The 18,968-nt window shown below is 49.8% G+C and overlaps 1 protein-coding gene across 1 annotated transcript in view; it reads left to right on the top strand.

The window, feature by feature from the left end:
- The window catches only part of ETS1 (ETS proto-oncogene 1, transcription factor), a 49,048-nt gene extending 31,065 nt beyond the window's left edge, over positions 1 to 17,983 (top strand). The window contains exons 6-8 of the mRNA XM_072884519.1: positions 2,019 to 2,279; positions 12,185 to 12,303; positions 12,889 to 17,983. Coding sequence (XP_072740620.1) covers positions 2,019 to 2,279; positions 12,185 to 12,303; positions 12,889 to 13,104 — 596 coding nt within the window. The 3' untranslated portion in view covers positions 13,105 to 17,983. The remainder of the gene's footprint in view (positions 1 to 2,018; positions 2,280 to 12,184; positions 12,304 to 12,888) is intronic.
- The last annotated feature ends 985 nt before the right edge of the window (positions 17,984 to 18,968 follow it).

The raw sequence follows: 18,968 nt of genomic DNA, 5'->3' as shown, positions 1-18,968 counted from the left end.
TGTTCTCACTGGCAAGCCTAAAAAGGCTCCAGGGGAGGGAAGAAAGAGCCCTTAACTCAGCATTGGGGACCAAGGGCCCCAGGTGTTAGCAAACACTTCAACATACTGATTGCAATTGAAGAAATGCAACAGGCTACGGCCGTGCTTACACTAACGCTACATTTCAGCCATGTAGAAGGGCCTTTGGGTGGATTAATCCTCTCAGAGTGGGATAAAGAAGCCTTAATATAAAGCAGAGTACAGCTTATTTATCTTTACGTATGTCTTTACCTTCCGCTGTATTAAAAGGTTAGTCTGTCACAAAGTCAAGCGGTTCAGCAGCGGGAAATTCAGGATGAAGGTTTTCCAGACAGTCACCTTCTGTCTTTCTTTGTGTGGGCTTTAGGAGTTAATTTTGTGGTCCCATGGGAGTTGTTTCACTCTGCCTTATCAGTGAGGACATCTGGTTGGAAAGTGTAGCTGCCAAACTCTTAACAAGTTTCTCCTGAGTAGGTGCAAGGCATGATTTTTCCAAAGGCTCACGTTTAGGTCAAATTTAGGTGAATTTTCAATGAAATGACCCAAGTCATGTCTCCGACACTGCAGCTGTTCATCTGGCAGATTTTTAATTCCTTTTCTAAACGAGCTTGTGGTGCAGGACTTCTCAGGGAAGTGGTTATGCCGATTAATGAACATGCACAAAGCGGTGTTAATTTTCCCCTTGCAGGATTCAGGAAGTGATTGAAGTGTATTCTGTGAAATTCTCAAAAAACTAAAAGAAAAAAATAAAATGAGTTTGAAGCATGGCTATTACCAGCAGAATCAAGCCAATGGATCCAAACTTCAAATGATTCTGAGCCAGCAATTGGGGCAGAGCCCACGGTAGTTGAGTCTTTTCGCAGCAAGTGCTCTTCAAACTACAACGCAACAAATATTTGGGGGAGCGTGCCAGCGTCCTTCCACGTTCCTGTTCCCCTGTGATTTACTATCTGGGCCCAAGCTGTGGGTAGCTCTGCCAATGGAAATTTCTCCAGGAGTTCTTGCACAATCCTAGCAGCTGTTTTTAGCCCAGTTTGGGAAATTAGTGAACTTGAATGATCCTGTTACGCTCTTAGTTTGTCAGTAAAGATGTTGAGCAATCGGCAGCGTACAGGAGATCAGAGAGAGCAATTTCAGTTTGTTCTTTGGATCCTTTTTTAGCTCTGTGTTTTAAGTACAGAGGGTATACTTATGCTGTCTCTAGTGGGTGTAAAGCAGCATAGCATTACTGAGGATCCGGCCTCTCATGTTCTGGTCTTTACTAAAAATACCCTAGAGAGTAGCCTTGATACAACCCAGCTGTGCTCACCTTACCAGAACTGGAAAAATAGCTGTTTGAGCTCTCAGCCTTTTGCTCTCCTCCTCCATCAAATCTGCTGCTGTTTGGGGATTTGGGGGTGGAAGCTGGTTGTAACATATGGCAATAAAAGGCTGCTGTATAGTTTTGCAGGAAACATCAAAAGTAAAGAAGCTGGGTGTCCAGTGCCCTTGAATATGCCTCAGCAGCGTTTATACAGGGCTGGCAGATATAATACGGGACTTAATGGAGACCCATATCTTTCAGCAGCAAGAGCAAGAGGTCCTGAGTGTCCATGTTTAGGCACCTGAACTGAGCCTTGAATGTCTGTCTAAAGTGGATTATTTCTCTGCCATTGCCTTTTTGAAAGAGAGGACAACTTGCAGTTAGCCCCAGGCATCAGTCTTGGGTAGAGAGTCAGGACTTTGGGTTTTTCCCCTGACTATCTCTGCCTTGCTCTACTGCCTGAACATCTCGGGGGCTCAGATAGCCCTGCTCTGAATTACAAATACAACAAAAGTATCCCAGTTTCAGGCCGTACTTTTGAGTTTGTTTGGAGATGAGGCGTAGTGGGACAGCATCATTTGCCTGGTTGCCTTCTGCCTGCGCAGCGGGCAGGAGAAGCATCCTTCTCCTGGCTGCGGCAAGCTAGAGCATCCCCATGCTGGCCAGGCACATCTCACATGCCCTTCTTTCTCACCAGGTAAACTGGGCGGCCAGGACTCCTTCGAGAGCATAGAGAGCTATGACAGCTGTGACCGGCTGACGCAGTCCTGGAGCAGCCAGTCCTCCTTCCAGAGCCTGCAGCGCGTCCCCTCCTACGACAGCTTTGACTCGGAGGACTACCCCGCCGCCCTGCCCAACCACAAGCCCAAGGGCACCTTCAAGGACTATGTTCGAGATCGGGCCGATATGAACAAGGACAAGCCTGTCATTCCTGCTGCTGCCCTTGCTGGCTACACAGGTAGGGGTCACACTCCTCAGGAAACCACCTCTCTGCTGAGCGTCTTGGGTAGGGCCTCTCCATCGGTGGAGGGCAGAGCCCTCCAGGGTCTCTGGGTTGCCCAATGTCTGCATTGCTGGCTCAGTGGTCTGTGAGTGAGAGGTTTTGGGGTGCCCCTGGGGTGAGCCACATGCATGCGGGCACACCTGAGAGCACGCAGCCCCCAAGAGGCTGTGTGTCCTTCAAGCATGGGCATTCCAAACATCATGGAGGGTGTAGGACCTGGCTGAGTGCGGGGCATTTGATGCCTTGTGTTTTCATTTACGCCTGGATGCCTCCTGCTTGGGTCTGGTAGGAACTGGTGTCTGCTTTGTATTGCTGAGAACACAAGGTAGTAAAGAGTCCTCGTTTCCCCCTCCAACACTTATGCAACATGCTGGCCACTTGCTTGTGGTTTCCCACCTCGGGCGGGGGCGGCTGCGTTTCTGGCATTGCTGTGCGTGATGTGAAATGATCTTCTTCCCTTTTGGTGTGGAGGAAGCACTTGGTTTTGCTCTTTACCTTGGTGTGAGGCAGGGATGGGATGGTGCCAAAGCAGACCCAAACATTTTCCATTCCCTGCACTAGGAGAGATGAGAAGGTGATAGGCCACAGAAACCCTGGCTTTTTATATGACAGCCCTCCAGCAATCTGGCATCTTCATGGAGAGAAACCTGGTGGGATGGGGCTTCCAGCTAAAATCGAGATAATCCTTTCCAGTCCTTCTGTGCCATGTCTTTTCCCTGTACTAGAAGTAAAATTTGCAGGATAGCCTCCTGCCAGTTCCCCTTTCTCTCGTACATACTGATCTCTCCTGCCCCAGCTGGTAGCAGCTGTGGCCCGGAGGAGCGGTGGAAATAGTTTGTGCAGATAAAGATCATCAAAAGGTTCAGAGCAGATCCTGAGGTGCGACTGTCCCTGAAATCTCCTCCCACGCACGGCTCATCTTAGGGCTGATATCTAGTTTTTTGTAAGGGGGGGAGAGATGCAGAGGGGAGGAGAGGTGGAGAGATAATTTTAGGAGCTATGTGTAAAAAAGGAAGTGGTTTGTTGCTATAGCTTTAGTTAGAAAGAAAGCTCAGCCCTGCCTGCTGAATGAGCCTGTTTTGACCAAGTCTATGCAAAATAAAAGTGTGCTCTGCTATTCCTGAATGGTTTTTGGCTGGGGGATGTGGTGGGGAGGGGCCATGCCCCGGGGCACCATCCTCCGCCGTGCTGTGGAAGTTGATGTTCCTAAGAAAAGAGACCACTGAGCACAACTTGCAATTTTTAATCCTATTTTCTCCTGATAACGCCTTTCACTATGGCCTGCGGAAGTGCTTTGGGTACCTGGTGCCTGGGCAGGTGGAGCGTTGGTTGCATTTTAACGGCTGGGAAACCGAGGCACGGAGACACTGACAAAACTAAGAGCTTTATATTCCAAGCTGGATGTTTCCCTCCATGTTTGCTGTAGCTCATGGAAAAGAGCCACCCTCATAGAGAAGCAGCATTCCCAGCTCCCTCTGTGAGCAAGGAGCCGAAGTCAGCGGCTGGACCCTGTGTTTTGCCAAGGAGTATTAGCACCCCAAAGAGTGTCCTTGGATTCGTGCCTCCAGGAAGGGGAGAATTCAGTTAATGCAATGCCAGAGCACACTTCTAAACGCTTTGTGCTGCATAACATTTTCCCTTGCCTCATTTGAAACTCCGTTTTGAGCCGGGAAGTTAATCCCTTGGCCCAGGCATTTCGGTGTGATCAATAAGTGGGAGTGCCTGATTTTTTTTTTTGCATTGCTTCACTTGAGAAACTTTAAACGGGGAGAGGAAAATCAGAGGTTTCCAGAATCAGCAGTCACTTGGAAATCCTTGCGCTGGAGCACTGCTTGCTTGCTCTGAAGGCTGCTAAGCAATAATTCAGTCCTCAAACCACCACAGCCTGCACTTACCATTGGGAACGATCTTTGGACAGATGATCTTTGCAGGCATGTGACTCCAGACATGTCCTCTGTCCTTTTTTAAAGCCTACTGACCTGTCAGCACCTTACGTTTTCTGTGCAAAGGGAGCCCAGCATGGTGCAAAGCGAAGCCAGGTTGCTGTGAAAGCAGGTCACAGAGAGAGCAAGTGAGAACACGTTGCATTACAAGCTGTAGGAGAACTGGGCACTCTCAAGACTGTTTTGTATTAGTGTATTTCTGCAAAAAAAAAAAAAAAAAAATCCAGGCTGGCCACTGAGAAGTGCTGGTCCTCTTTCTTGGGCCAGCTGAGCAAGGAGTGTGGGGACTGTCAGGCAGAACTCCTAGGTCCTTCTTTTTTTGCTTTGCTTTACATTACTTTTACTTTACTTGGGGGAGGAAGTGCTCTCTAGCAGCTAGAGCAGAGGAACTTAAAGTCTGGGCTCTGTTTGCAGCTCTGGTGAGGAGGTGGAGCCTCCAAAGGAGCAGAGCAGGGGATTACCAGCCCAGGGTCCCAAAGCGGCTGGGACCCCTGCTTTCCCTCTCTCACTGGGATGATGCCTCGAGCATGTGTCCAACACCAGTCACCAGCCACTGGAGCACCCAACAGACATGCCATGGTGTGCACCTTTTAGGGCTGGAAGGGTGAAACCTGGGCGATCACGTCCTTCATCTCCAGGGCTCTCTGGGTTGACTTTAAGAATTTGACAATATTGTTCAGGTTTGTTACCAAGGGCCTGTTTTGCCGGTGGCCCAGGGAGGTGGCACAGTGCTTTATCGCAGCCGCGGCGGATCTCTGATGGTATCTGCCCTAGGAGGCGCATGCTTTGGTGAGAAGGTGCATTTTGGCGGAAGCTCCATTTGCGTTTGATGTGTTCTTCACCCAGCTCGCAAGCAGCTTTTCAAAGCTACGTTATCTGCCCCCACATCTTGACCTAATTTAACAAGTTGCCATGGTTGCTCAGATAGAGGTTGATGCAATTTTCTTATCTTTTTTGAAGGAGAAATGTAACTGCTCAGGAGTTGGTGAACTTCAGTTTCCATAGCTGCAGGGAGGGCTGGCTCTGGACACCTCTGGTTTTGGGGCCAGCTCTCTCAAAGCTTGGCCAGCCTGAGTCTTACATTAAGCCAGATTTTTTTTTTTTTGACATGACCTAGGAAACGGAGACAGAATGCATCTATTAAATTTAGGCAAGCAGAGTGTCAGGATGCATTTTCTCTGCAGGCAGATGTGCTAAACCTCACGTTGGCTTAAGCTGAGCTCAGTTTAAGCTGCCTCATTCATGCAGCAATGCAGTGTTTGGTGTGGGCAAGCGGCTCGTGCTAGGTGCACACTGGCACACGGGCACAGATCCCTCCATACTTCAGCCCAGCTGGGCTAAATCGAGCTCAGCTCTGCCTCTGTGCCTCCTGCAGCTCTGCCTGGGGCCGTGCCATAGCTGGATCCTGCAAGCTGCTGCCTCTGATGGGTACTGTGGCCACCGGCATCCTTCGTGAGACCTGATGCCACGTGGATAAATGCAGATGGTCTGTAGTAGAGAAGTGTGCAGCCCAAGGCAGAGGGCAGATGGTGTGGGTCTGACCGCCCTGGTCTTTGGCCTTTCTGCCCTAGATTTATTTTTCCACTACTCTGACCTACTTGTGCTGCTGTCCTCCTGGTGATGCAGGTCCAGTGGAGGTTCAGACCCTCCTTCTGCCCCTGTGGTTGGCGATAGCCACTCAGGGCTGAACTGGTTTTGGCTTTTCTTGAGCGCCCCAAAGCACCTGCGTGTGTTTATAGCCAAGATGTGGTGTTTGTTTGCTTTGTGGCATGTAGGACCTCAGCATCGTCTGTGCAGGCCGGGGCTTTCCATCTCACGGTGTTGTCTGCATTGCCACAACACCAGAGCTGTGATGTGCCGAGCTGCTGCTCCACATAGCTGAACAGACAGAGCAGAGCGATTCCTCTCGTGTTTGAGAGGCAAAAGGAGGAAAGAGGGATAAGAAAGGTGAAGTGAGTGCACACCAAACCTTGATCCCTCACCTGCAAGGCTGGTTTTGCATTTGTGATACTGGCCTTTCTTATGGACCTGGTTAGGAAGTCGCTGATGTCTTTATGGACAATCTCAGCACCTAAAGAGTTAATGCCCCCTTCCCAGCTAATATCACACATGACCTGAGTGTCTCTCTTAGCAACAGATTGATGCTATCTTCATTATCATGCTGCCCTTAAAGAAGACAGAAAGTAGTGCAGGGAATAGCCACCTCTGCAGATGCTATCTTGCCTGAGCGCCCAGGAGCACTTCTGTCTACCAAACCATTTTGCTCGGGCCAGATCCAGCCCTGATCCTCGCTATCAGCATTCGCAGTACCGTGTCGGTAGGGCCCAAATTTACCTGCTAAACCTATCTGCCCTGTCCGAATTGTCTGCAGTGCAGAGCCTGAAGCCTTCGACAAGCCTTCATTTCTGAGTGATGCTTATCTGTGACACAGAAGTGAAAGCATGCAGCTGCTGTTTTGCAAGAAAGTCAAGTCGGTGCCAAAGAAAGTGGGTCTCTTTCAAGAGAGCTTGTGTGCTGCTTCCCCTCTTCTTCTTGTTGCCTGTGCTGCCGGCCTGAGGCTTCCACCAGCGAGCTCCCTGGATGTGCTGTGGTCATTGGCATCTGAAAATCTGCCAGCAGCTGCCTTCCAGGCCCCGCTCCCAACACGGTCCGGTCATCTGGCTGTCCTTGACATCCAGAGTCTGTGCAGTAGCTTTCCTAGAAACATCAGAATCCTTTCTGCCTGCTTGCCTGCACTTCTGGAGAAGTGTGCCTGTATGGACATCTGTAGCCACTTGTATCATGGGTTAGGGGAATTTGGAGATGCAGTCTGCTACGCCAGCAATCAGAAGCAGCACAACAGCACCTCTGGCCCCTATGCAATGCAGGGGATGTTGTTAGCTCGCTTGTTCTGGGTCATACCCTTTACCTGACCTTGCAGGGTGACCAAGTGTGACCAGCCAGTGCCTCCTGCCTGCTTTCTGCCTCCAGTGCAGAGCCTGCATGGGCTCTGAGCAGCCCTTTTCACCTCCGCAAGGTGGGGAGCTCGAGGGTGGGGCTCAGGGCTGGTTCAGTGGCTCCTGCTCCACCTGCCAGACATGTGCAAATGACAGTGAAATCAGCCCCACGCAACGCTGCCCAACCATGACAGCAGCTCAGCTCTCACCAGAGCTGCTGCAGCCGCCGGCAGCGGCTTCTCAGCAGCCTGGAGGTGATGGCAAAGCAGCAACTGTGGCTTAGTCCCTCCTTCGAGCAACGAGCTGGAGTGTTGCGTGGCAGCTCTTGGCCTGCAGGACCACCTTCAGGGGAAGATGTGAAGCTCACAAAACCCCTTGTGCTTTGCCAGATGCCTTGGGAGTCAGACCAGTCCTCCCATCATGTTCTTCCTCGAAACAGAGGAGGTGCATCAGGAAAGCAGAACTGGTCCAGAGTGGCCTGCCTGGCCGCTCTCCTGCCTGTAAGCATGGCCAAAAGCACGTGGCTCCCCAAGGAAGGTGCTTTCTGAGTCCTTCCCCAATTTCTTCACGCCTGCTCTTTGGAGATGCTTCCATCCGAGCTCCACAGCTGCCCTCCCACCCATGCAAAGCTGGCACTTCACGGTGGCATGACTACCTGCGCCAGTCTGGGCAAGAGCTGGGGAGGAGGTGGTTGGGCTTGGTTTAACAAGGGAGCGATGGGGATGAGCTTTGCTGTCCCCGACCCCAATGCAGTAGGGGGGGATTGGGGACCTCCAGCGCCACAGTGTCATTGAAGGGGACTCGGGGAGGGTGGGCACGTGAGCAAGGTGAAGTCTGTTTTGGAGACATTGCTATGCCCAATTGTTTTGTTGGGTTGGAACCACAAACCACAGAGCAAAAAGCATAGGTGCGCCGCCGCTTGTTTTTTTTTTTCAGTAGGGTTTTTTTTTATTCTTTTCTTGTTGTTTGAAAGAAGGAGAACAAAACAGAGGCCGTTGAGATGGGTGGGGGTGAGAAACCGTCTTGAGAGAGAGAGTGAGGATGACTTGTTTCGGGTTGTGCCTTCCCGGGTAGGGCATGGATGCCTGTCTGCCCCATCTGGGTGGTACCACCATCACCGCACCGGTGAAAGTGGCTGTCATGCATATTTTGGTTTCAAACCCCTCCAGAACCACTGAGTAGGAAGGTGGTAGGGGACCTTCAGTTCTGACCAAGGAAGGAAGGCACAGGGATGGCGTGGCACCAAACCCTTTGCTCTGGGGACACCCACGGGTGCCATTGGAGGACTAGTGCTGAGGAGGCACTGCTCAGCCAGCAGTTCCCGCTGTAGCAGCCGGCCATCATCCGGCTTAAGAGGCATATTTTCCCTCTGACGCGGGAGAATTCCTGTGGTGTGACACTCCCTGCTGAAGGACCCCGTTCAGTGCCACCAAGGCCAGACAGGGCCCCCATTGTGGCCCTGTCGGGCAGGCAAGCCCCTCCGGCGGGAGCTATTCTTAGCAGCCTCCGTGGGTGCCGGAGGTCGCAGCGGGGTGGAAGGACATCCCACCACCCTCTGAGTCCTCGCCTTGTCTTTTGTGGAGCAGGGGCTGCCCCCATTCCCCAGCCGGGGCTGGGCTTGCTCTGGGAAGCCCCTGGATGTGTGCAGCAGGACCAGCACCATAAAGGGTGGCTTGTGTCCCTCCACCGTATGCTTGGGGCTGCATCCAAAAAAAAAGGCTGCAAGAACACTCCAGTGGTGGTTGTTTTTGGAGATAACCAAGGCAACAGGTTGTGTGGTGGGCTACACCCGCCGAGCTACGCTGGCCTTGGGGCAGTCGGTGTGGCTGTGTGTGCTTGTACCATGAAGTGATCTGGACCAGGCGTGGTGGTGGGGATTTCCAGCCCTGGCTGGGGACGAGTGGAAGGGTTGAAACAGAAGGGATGGAAAATGGGCACTGCTCCCAGGTCCTGCAAGGGCGGAGGTTTGGGGTGCGGAGACAAGCCCGGCAGCTTCATGCTTGCCCTGGTAGCTTTGGGGACGTGACGTTGGCAGGGTGGCATCTCTGCATGAGCCAAGAGTCACCTTAAAATCCTTCAGGCATTGGGAAAAGTAACTCCCTGCTCCTTGCTGGTCTGCAGAGCAGGCAAAAGGAGCTAATTTCTGAAGACAGCCCTCCCAGCACTAATTACAGCTGTACTGGCCCACCAGATGACGCATGGACCTCCAGCACCCCTTCCCTGATCATTTCGCCTTCCTACCTTGCGGTGTCCCCAGAGCTGTTTTTGGGCACGCAGGCTCGGGCATGTGCTGGGGTTTGGTTCCTGCCACCTTGTGCATCACCCGCCTCGCTGACATTTCAGAGTCGTGCCCCAGTGGCAGCGGCACATCTGCAGGGCCTCCGCTGCCTTCCCCTCTGGCAGGGCGTGTGTTTATAGGAGCTGAGACATGCCTGCGAGCCCTGCAGTAAACACATTCTTGACATAATTGCTTGTCCAACACAGAGGAATTTGGGGTTTTACGCGTGTCCCGCAGGCAGCTCGGAATAGACCTTGGGAATCCCTGTTCCAAGGATGACACCGCTTCCTTCAAAATCCCAAAATACCCAGCAGAGCGGCACCCGGTGCAGCAGCAGGAGCCCTACCTCGCTTGTTGGAGAGAGGGCGAGAAATTGCTGGGTTTCCCGACACCTCTCCATGCCAGCTGGCAGCCAAGCTGTGAGCACCAAGCATGAACTGCGCCGGCTGCTTGGCTCGGGGTTAGTGACACTTGAACCTTGAAAGGCTCCCGGCAGAGACAGGGTGGCCCAGGCGTATTTTGAGGGCAGCTGCTTACCCAAGAACCTGGTGCCTAGGTGATGGGTTTCCATTCGTCTTATTTTGGGGAAGGAATTTAAAAAAAAAAAAAAAAAAAATCCTTGTTCTTTGGTTGGTCAGGAGAGAAATCAATGCGAGGTGATGAACCTGGTCTTGCTTCAGTCTCGTCTCCTAGGACTGTTTCTCTGTTAGCCTGATTTGGGTGTTGGATGCTCTCTGAATGTGTGTAGGGAATTGGTGTAAAGTCAGACGGGCAAAGAGAAACCAGCCCCATGTGAATTCACCTGTGATTCCCCGTGGAGGACCTCAGGCAGCTGAAATAACCTTTTTGCCCAATGTTTTCTCTGTATTTAAAGCTCGCTGCTATAAATAGGTCTAAGCTTTGAGATGCGGTGCCATTTCAGGCCAGGGCTTTGGCTCTTCCCTTTTGGATGAGAGGTGAAGGCGTCATCTGAATTTCCTCCCTCTTTTTGGTGTGGATAACCCAACTCCATCCTGACTGGAGAGCGCGGTCATGGAGTCAGTGTCTTGGCAAGCTCCTGCCGAGAACAACAGGCTGGAGCCTTTCCCCGCTGAGTGTCATCTTCCCATTTACAAGCAGAGAGATGCTGTGAGCTCCTGCTTTGTCCTCCCCATGGCTGTGCGATAACCCCCAGGGCTTGGCAGAGGACCCGGTGCCTGCAAAACCCTGGAGTGGTTCCTTAGGGATAACAGGAGGGAAACAATTTGGGGAAGGCTGGATGGGGCACGGCGAATCCCCTGTCCCAGAGCCAGCTCTCATTTCCTCCTCTCCAGCAGCTTGTCTGCTTTTGAGTCATTTTAAACCTTGTGGAAAAGGGGGAAGAGCCCTCTCTTCCCTCCGCGGGTTATCCCGCAGCCACAGCTCGGACAGTGTTCATTGTCATTCATGGAAATAGGCTGTTCTCCATCCCTTTTTCTGAGTACATAACTCTTTTTTTTCCCTGCTTGAAGCTTGTGCTCGTTGCTGTCAGCAGGCGAGTTTACCCCAGCCTGCCGTCCTAATCCAGCCTGTGCAATTCTTTTTGTGATAAATCATTTCCTCTAACCTCTGGCTCTGTTTGTTATTATTATTGTCATTCTTATTATTAGTGATATATTGTAAGCTGTGTTTAAAACATGGCAAAATCTCTCCCGAAACATGCCCAGAGCTAAGTACAATATTTTGGGTGTGGCGTTATTTGGAACTTGCTCATCAAAGAGATTTTGGCTTGAGGGCTTCTCCTCTACCTTTGATTGGCACACAAGTGCAAAGAAGAGATAAGTATTTCGAAATCACTCCACATACACCATTAATCCAGCCAAAACCAGGCTGCGAAGCCGCAGGCTCTCAGTGGGGTGCACCAGGTACTGCAGGTTAGATGTGTCGGGCTCAGGACCCCAAGGCAAATTGTTGCTGGCCAAAATTAGTACCCAGGGGAAAGATGGAGACCGCGGCGTTGTAGGGAGAGGCTGAACATACGTGGCATGGGATGCTGCACGCTGCCTCATGCCTCTCTGGCTGGAGTAGGGGAACCAGCAGCTGCAGGGAGGTTTGCTTATGGCTTTGCTAAGACCGTGCAAAGACCATGATGGGGAGATCCACGGGTCCGGAGCTGGTGAGATCTGTCTGCCGAGCCAGCCAGCCCCTGCCTTCCCTGCGCTCCAGCAGCCCGCTGAGCTCTGCGAGCCGGCGTAGCCCATTCCTGCAGCAACACGCCCTGGAAAGAGGCCAAATAATTTTCATACCTGGGTCCCCCCTTATCTCAGTAAACAACGACGGAGCAAAGAGTCAAGGTCGGGAAACGGGAGTCTGCTGGAGTTCATGCGATGGCCAGGAGCTTTTTGGCACGGAGGAAACGGTGGTGCTCTTGTGCCAAGACAATGACTCCTCACAGTTTAGATGCCAGAAAAATAATCCTATTTATGTAACTCGAAGTGAAGCATTCCAGTGCATGAATATTCAGCTCTTACTGCAAATAGGAAGCTCTTTTACCTGCAGGATTTAACTCTCAAGCTGTCATCTCAGCCCAGATCTTGCCCTGTGGCCACTGATGGGGTTTTTTTGATAGTAGGTTTGTTTTTTTCAGTGAGCACTGTTTGCATGTGATTGTTTTCCCCGCCGCCAAGATAGAAGAGGCTGTGCTTTTCCTGGCATTAATGTCTCATGTTTCCTTTGTCTTTCTAGGCAGTGGACCCATCCAACTGTGGCAATTCCTGCTGGAACTGCTCACTGACAAGTCCTGTCAGTCCTTCATCAGCTGGACGGGCGATGGCTGGGAATTCAAACTTTCCGACCCAGATGAGGTAGAGTGCCCTGGAATTTAGTGCACAGCCCAAATGCCACTGAAATATTGGTGTGGATAACCCTCCGCTCCTCCCTTCGGGGCTGAAATTTGGGCAGTCACATTGTTCTGGTCTTGGGTATGTGTAGGGAGAAACAATGAATTAGAGCCCAGCTGAAAACTTGTTAAATATCGGGCTTCAGTAATACCTAGGAAGCAGTAATTTGTGCCCAAAGTTGGTGTGAAGTAGCTGAAACACCGTAGAGAGAGGCATGTCGCCAAAGCTCTTCAAATAGGATGTGTACAGGTGTGGGTGGGGGCTTCCCACTGATTTTGGGGAACAGATGGGACATTTGTTCCCTTCTCTGACTTGTATATCCTCCTAGAGTCCTCTGCAATGTTCTGCCCTTGCATGGAGGTTGGTTTTCCTAAACTTTAATGCTTGTGACCCATCCGTGTCCATCTTAAAGATGGGGAAAGTCCTCTCCCTTCCCTCGTGTCTGGCACTGCTGCTTGCCGATGGCTGCCCAACCAAGCCAGAAAGATTTTTCCTTCCCTTCCCCGTGATGTACATGCCCCGCTTTGACTCTTCCCACCCCTCTCCCAGGTGGCCAGGCGATGGGGCAAGAGGAAAAACAAACCCAAGATGAACTACGAGAAGCTGAGCCGTGGCTTGCGCTACTACTACGACAAGAACATCATCCACAAGACGGCCGGGAAACGCTACGTCTACCGCTTCGTCTGCGACCTGCAGAGCCTGCTGGGCTACACACCCGAGGAGCTCCACGCCATGCTGGATGTCAAGCCGGATGCCGATGAGTGAAGACGGCCGGCCAGGGCGGAGGATCGCCCCGTGTCGTTTTGGAGAGTTGATGGAACTTTTTCTGTTGGTTGTTTTTTATTTTTGCTGTTATTTTTGTTGTTCTTTAATTTTTTTTTTTCAAAGACTGACTCAGATTTGATGTTTTGAGGATGTTGGGAGAGAGGGTGGTGGAAGAGGCAAACTTTTGGCTGAAATCTAAAAAGTTTGGTTCGGAGGAGAATGAGCTTTTATTTTTTTTCCCCTGAAAGCTCCAAGACAGGCTTTTTTGGGGTGAAAGTCTGAGTTTTAAGAAAGCCAGAAAAATGTAGCTCACTTAAAATAGAAAAACAAACCCCTCCTCATCCCTTGCTGTTTAGAAAAAGTATTATCAAATGGATCCCTTCGGTTTTTGTGTTATTCGCACACAAACTGACAATTCAGGAAATGACAGTGTTCCCGAGGATTTGAAGATTTTAAACTTTTTTTGGGGGGTGGGGAGGGAAAATCAAAGTGGGTGAATATTCCTGCTTCGGGGAGGGGCAATATAGGAAAAAGCCAAGAACGGTTCGTCGTTCTTGTTACATCGCCTTTCTGTTGGTTGTCGTATTTTCTACAAAAGACAGAATTTTTGCTAGAGGGATCAAGACTCCTTTTTTTTTTTTTTATTTGTTAAAGTTTTATTTTATTAAATTTTGTGCCAGTATTTTTTTTTAAATAGTCTTAAGCTCTAAGATGGTCTCAGTATTGCAATATTGTGTGTGTTTGTTTCTGTTATGCCAGCAGAGTTTTATCACAGTGAGGAAAAAAAAAAAAAAAGAATTAGTTTATGTAGACCCCACTGGAGAAGTGTAGTGCTACGACTCGGCATCTCCGAATCGTATGTGAAGGAAAATTAACTCCAAACTGGCTCCTAGTGATGCTGGCTGGGTGTGCCGCTCTTGCTTCCAGTCCCACACGCTTTCCTCCGCCGTTTGCTGATAAAGCTGGTTGAAATTTCTGCTTTTTTTGTTGTTGTTAAAAAAGGGGCCTTTTTGTACGGCTGCGTTTTGTGCACGAAACCTATCAAGATCTGCGGGGAAAATGTCTTTTTGCGTTTTCCAAATCACTTTTTTGCTCAAGGAACACTTTGGTGCTTTCAGAAAATTGGGGTTTTGGTTTTTTTTTTTTTTTTTAGGGGAAAAGGGAGAAATTCCCAGGTTTTGAATGTAGTAAACGGAAAATATATAAGTTGATTAGGGGGGAAAAAATCAGGAAAAAGTTGAAAAACCTAAGGGAAGTGTTTTTTCCTTCCTGTTTTGACCAGCTCTATCTTTATTGCTGTATGTCTTAACCAGCCTAGGCACACGCAGAAAGGAAATTGTCCTTGCAAATGGGTTCTTTACTGCTCTTTGTAAGCCTGATCCTACAAACCCTGTCAGGGTGTGATTAACATGAAGCATATGACCGATTTTGCCGGGGTAAATGAGAGGTCTCATGTGCTTGCCCGAGGCGGTTGCAGGATCAGTCCTGGGGCTCTGTCTGCCCTCCAAACCTTTTGCAGTGTGGTTTGCATTCAGAGGAGTAAATCCTGCTGCAGCGAGCACTTCCCGGGATGCTCTGAGCAGATTGAGGCTGACGACTGCCTTGGGGCTGGGCTCGGTGCGAGTTAGAGGATCAGGCGGTGAGCGTTTCCATATCCAGATGTGACCCTGAAGCCGGATCCGTGAGGATCCGACTGCCGAAATGGGGTCTTTCGCCCCTGAGAGCCACTGGGCGTTTTCTTTTTAAAGACAGTATTACGCGTTTGAACCAAAAGTACCTTCTTTTTGTGTTGTTTGTCTGTCCGTCTGTGTGTTTTAGGTAGTTGCGTTCATTACAGAGGCACTGTGAGATGGTAGTGGGGGGCGAGGTGGGGAGAGGCTTTCCAGAGATGCTTGCTGGGCGATGCCTGCCTGATACAGGCTGATATATCGGGTCAGCAGGACAGGACTCTGCGTGCAAAGAGCTGAAGTATTCAGGCACGTAACCCCCTTGCGCAGGGACAGCGTTGGACGGGGAGCTCGACCCCAGGGCAAGGTGATGCTCAGAAGGCGCTGGGTTCTCCTCCGCTTCCTCTGGAGCTGGGAGCACCCAGCACCTCTGTATCCCCAGCTGGTCATTTTGGGGTGAGTCAGCCCCAAAACTGCTGTGTGCTTAAAAAAAGGTGATGAGGGAGGGGAAATGAGCAGGCCAAGAGGGAGCTCCAGCCAAGGGGGATGGAAGCAGATGGTGGTTTAGGTAAGGGAGGTTATTAGTTATGCTGTTAGCTCATGGGCCTGGGGCTGTGCATCATCCCACTGAGCCTACGGAAAGAAAAGGGTGGGATGGATGGCAAGGAAGGAAAATGAGATGGAAGGAAGGTGGAAGCAGCATGCACCAAAGGAGAAAAGGGACACTGTCTGCTGGGAGGTTAAACTTCAGCTTGTCTCCTTGGGCAGACAGGCTGGATGGGAGAAAGCAGCTTGGCTGAGCTGGAGAGAGGAAAGGAAAATGTAGATATCGTGGACAAGGTCCCCCCACCGGCGAGGCACCGGAGCAGAGGCTTGCTGCAGCCAAGGCTGAGCAGGCTGAAAAGGGAGTCGAGCAAGGTGTGACGGCACAGACGTGTGCAGGGCAGGCGTAGCTAAAGAGCGTCCCAACAGGACACATTGTCTGGGCTGGATTTTCAGCAGTCGGGTGGGTTTTTTTAGGTGTTCAGGGTTGCTGTCTTGCATGCAGCTGCAAAGTGCCCTTAGCTTACCCTTCATGGGCCGCTTCTGACGTTGCTTTGAAAAATCCCCCTGACACCCTTACAAAGGGTGCTGCCAGGAGGCCAGGCGCCCCATCTCCTGCCCTCAGCACCACGCCGTGCCCCAGGACATGTCTCCTGCTTTGCTCGGATGCTCCACTGCAGCTGAAGTGCCTTTTTCAAGCAGAAAACAGGGATAAAACTTCCCTCCGACAGAAGGAACCGCAGGTTCGGGTACCAACCCCATCCTTCTGCCAGGCTAAATCCCTTGTCCGCTCTGCCGTGCTTACTTTTTCCAGGATTCCAAGCCAAACCTGTGCGTGCCCAGTGATTTTGGGAAGATGGTTTAAAGGTTAGAAAGGGCGAGTTGTGGAAAGCAGCTCTGTTTTTCGGAAGTAGCCCCTGGCTGGAGCTTCTCCATCGTTTCTCCCAGCCGATGCCATCCCAGCTCGCAGCCTGTGTGCAAGTGCAGCAGCAAAAGGGCAGGACAGTCCTAGGGGCATCAGGTTCATCATTTTCTATTTTCCTTTACTTTTTATTCCCATTCTAGAGACCATCCCAGAGAGGGCTGTGTGCTGTTTATACACTGGAAATTTGCAGATTATTTGTTGTTTCTTTTTTTTTTTTTCTTTCTGCTTTTTAATTGCCTGTTGACTTTTGGCGAGGGGTGTGCTGAACCAGATGTGCGGGAACCCAAACCCTCTGACGACCTATTCTTCGAGGCCACGAAAATTTAGTTAACCTACACACACGTGCTGGACCAGAAGGATGGGTTCGAGAGGGATGATGGAGATCTGCCAGGGATGGGACTCGCTCCTGTGCTGGTTTCTCTGCATGGAAGTGAGCTTCACCCTCTGCAGATACACGTGGCTTTTGGAAATTGGGTAATTTTGCCTTGTTTAGGAATGTCTCAGGTGTGTTCGGTAATTTTGGGATATTTTCTGTGTTCTGCTTGTGATCTGCTGTTCTCCATGCAGGGGCATGTCCCCTTTGCCCCCCCCCCCCCCCAGCAAAGCCTGAGCCCTGCCTTGGGAGCTTAGCTCTTGCAAACAGCTTTCCAGGGCCTTGGCAGTTGATATTTGGGACCTCAGTAAAAGGAAAAAAAAAAAAAAAAAAAAAAAGATGAAAAATGCAAGCACTTTTTCTGCTGCCTGTCTCTCTCCATCTCTGCGTAGGATGACCGTAACCCATGGACACTCGTGTGTGTGCAAGTGTAGATCCATTTTATTTCCACACTACCACCGTCCCGCTCCAGACATAATCATTCAGGTGGAGAAATAGCCAAACAGGGCAAGAAAGAGAAGATATTGTAAGATTTCACCTTCTCGCATCTTTCCAAACCAACACCTCCTCCAAAAAAAGAGGTCCCTGTAAGCACCGATAAATTCAGATGCTGCGGGAAACGTCTCCATCTTCTGACTCTTGCTCTTCTGGAGGGCTTTTCTGCGAGGCTTTAGGTCTTGGTTGCTTGTTCCGTGTTAACGTCGCAAAATTTGGATGCCTTGGTGTGCTCTGCTCTCTGGTAGGGTCTATATAACATCTGTGAGCTGTTGTCTACATTCCAAAGAGGTTTAAATAAATGATAAATCTGTGTATACATATATGTTATAATGGAATATCTCCAGGAATTAACTGCCTCAGTAAAAAAAAAAAAAAAAAACACAACAAAAAAAAACCAACCAAAAAAAAGTCTTGTTTTGTTTTGTTTTGTTTTTACACATGGGATTTTTTTTTAAAGCTGATAAACATAGAAGAAGAAGAAGAAAAAAAAGAGATTGTTATATTGTGCTGTTCGACTATTTTCCAACTTGTATTTTCATATAATTTATATTTTTTAAAAGTGGAAAAAAAATTTTAAAAGCGAGATTAAAAAAAAGAAAAAGCAGGTGCTTTTTAAAAAAACTGAGCTGAGGTAGCTTAGAGATGTAGCGATGTGTGTGTGTGTCCGTGTGTTGTGTTTTGTTGTTTTGGTTTTTTTTTTTTTTTTTTAAAGATACAAAAAGAAGTCCCTCCTACATTGAATTCTTAAAGAAGGAGGGGACTGGTTTTGTTTTAATTGCTGATGCTGGCACATCATTTTGCTGAAGAGTTTTTTATATACTGTAGCCTTATTTCATATCGTATTTTAAACTGTGCGAAATTAAAAGAAGAATAATTCATAACCCTCAGCGTCGGTGTGCTTATTCGTTGCCTTTACTCTTTAAATTAGGGGAGCAAAGTGGAAAAACAATGCAAAAACTTAGAAATCCCAGCAACTTCTATATTTGTTTTCATTATTAAACAAAATTGTGTGGTTGTAGGAAAGAAGGGTCTGGCTGGCATCGCAGCCTCTGCTCTCGGGGGCTGGAGAAGGAGATGCTGCACCCCGCCGGCTCCCTCTTGCTTTGGGAGCATGGGTTGTCCTCTCCGGCTCCTCGGAGACCGTCACCACTCCGCAGTGCTGTCCCAGGGACAATTCCAGGGTTTCAAAATAGTCTTTCATCCTGAATCATCACTGGGAGCTTGGAATATCTGTGGTTTACCACCCCAAATGACTTTGAGAGTAGTATTTTCTTCAGCAGGCTCTTGTGAAATGGGTGTCGCCAACTTGCAAAGCCCCGTGGCCACCAGCTCGCCCTCGCTGCAGCGTGAAGATGCTGCTGGGCATCTGCTTTTCTACTCGAGACCTCGGGCTGTGGTCCATCAAGAGGAGAAATCTGTCTCTGCGCTCCTAATAGATCAAATCAGACCATTGTGCTTCAGATCTTTGAAAAAAACATGTATTTTTATCCATTATGTTTTTCCCCAGTGAGTTCTATGCTGGCTTGGGTATCCCCTCATCCTCATCAAGCCAGGAGGCAATCTGTGTTGTGCCTAATGGGACAGGGGTTTGATTGGAGCCTGTTAGCGTGTAGGTCTGAAAGTGCTGATTAATGAGGATAGCATCTTGGAGAGGTTCACGGTCCAGGAGCCGACGCTTATTCATAGGGCTGGTGAGTTAGCGTGATGGGAAATTCCCAGAGGAGACTATCATTTGCTTGAATCAGCGTGGAGCTTTGTTGAATACCAAGAAGGACGGAGGAGTCATCGGCGTGAAGAGGATGCAACAGATGAATCCAGGATAAGGAATATTTATAATAACTCCATTTATAGTAACTCA

This window comes from Ciconia boyciana, chromosome 20 (assembly GCF_034638445.1).
Source record: "Ciconia boyciana chromosome 20, ASM3463844v1, whole genome shotgun sequence".
Classification (NCBI taxonomy): Eukaryota; Metazoa; Chordata; class Aves; order Ciconiiformes; family Ciconiidae; genus Ciconia; species Ciconia boyciana.
The sequence above is the reverse complement of the archived record's forward strand: the minus strand, read 5'-3'. Positions and strand labels throughout refer to the sequence as shown.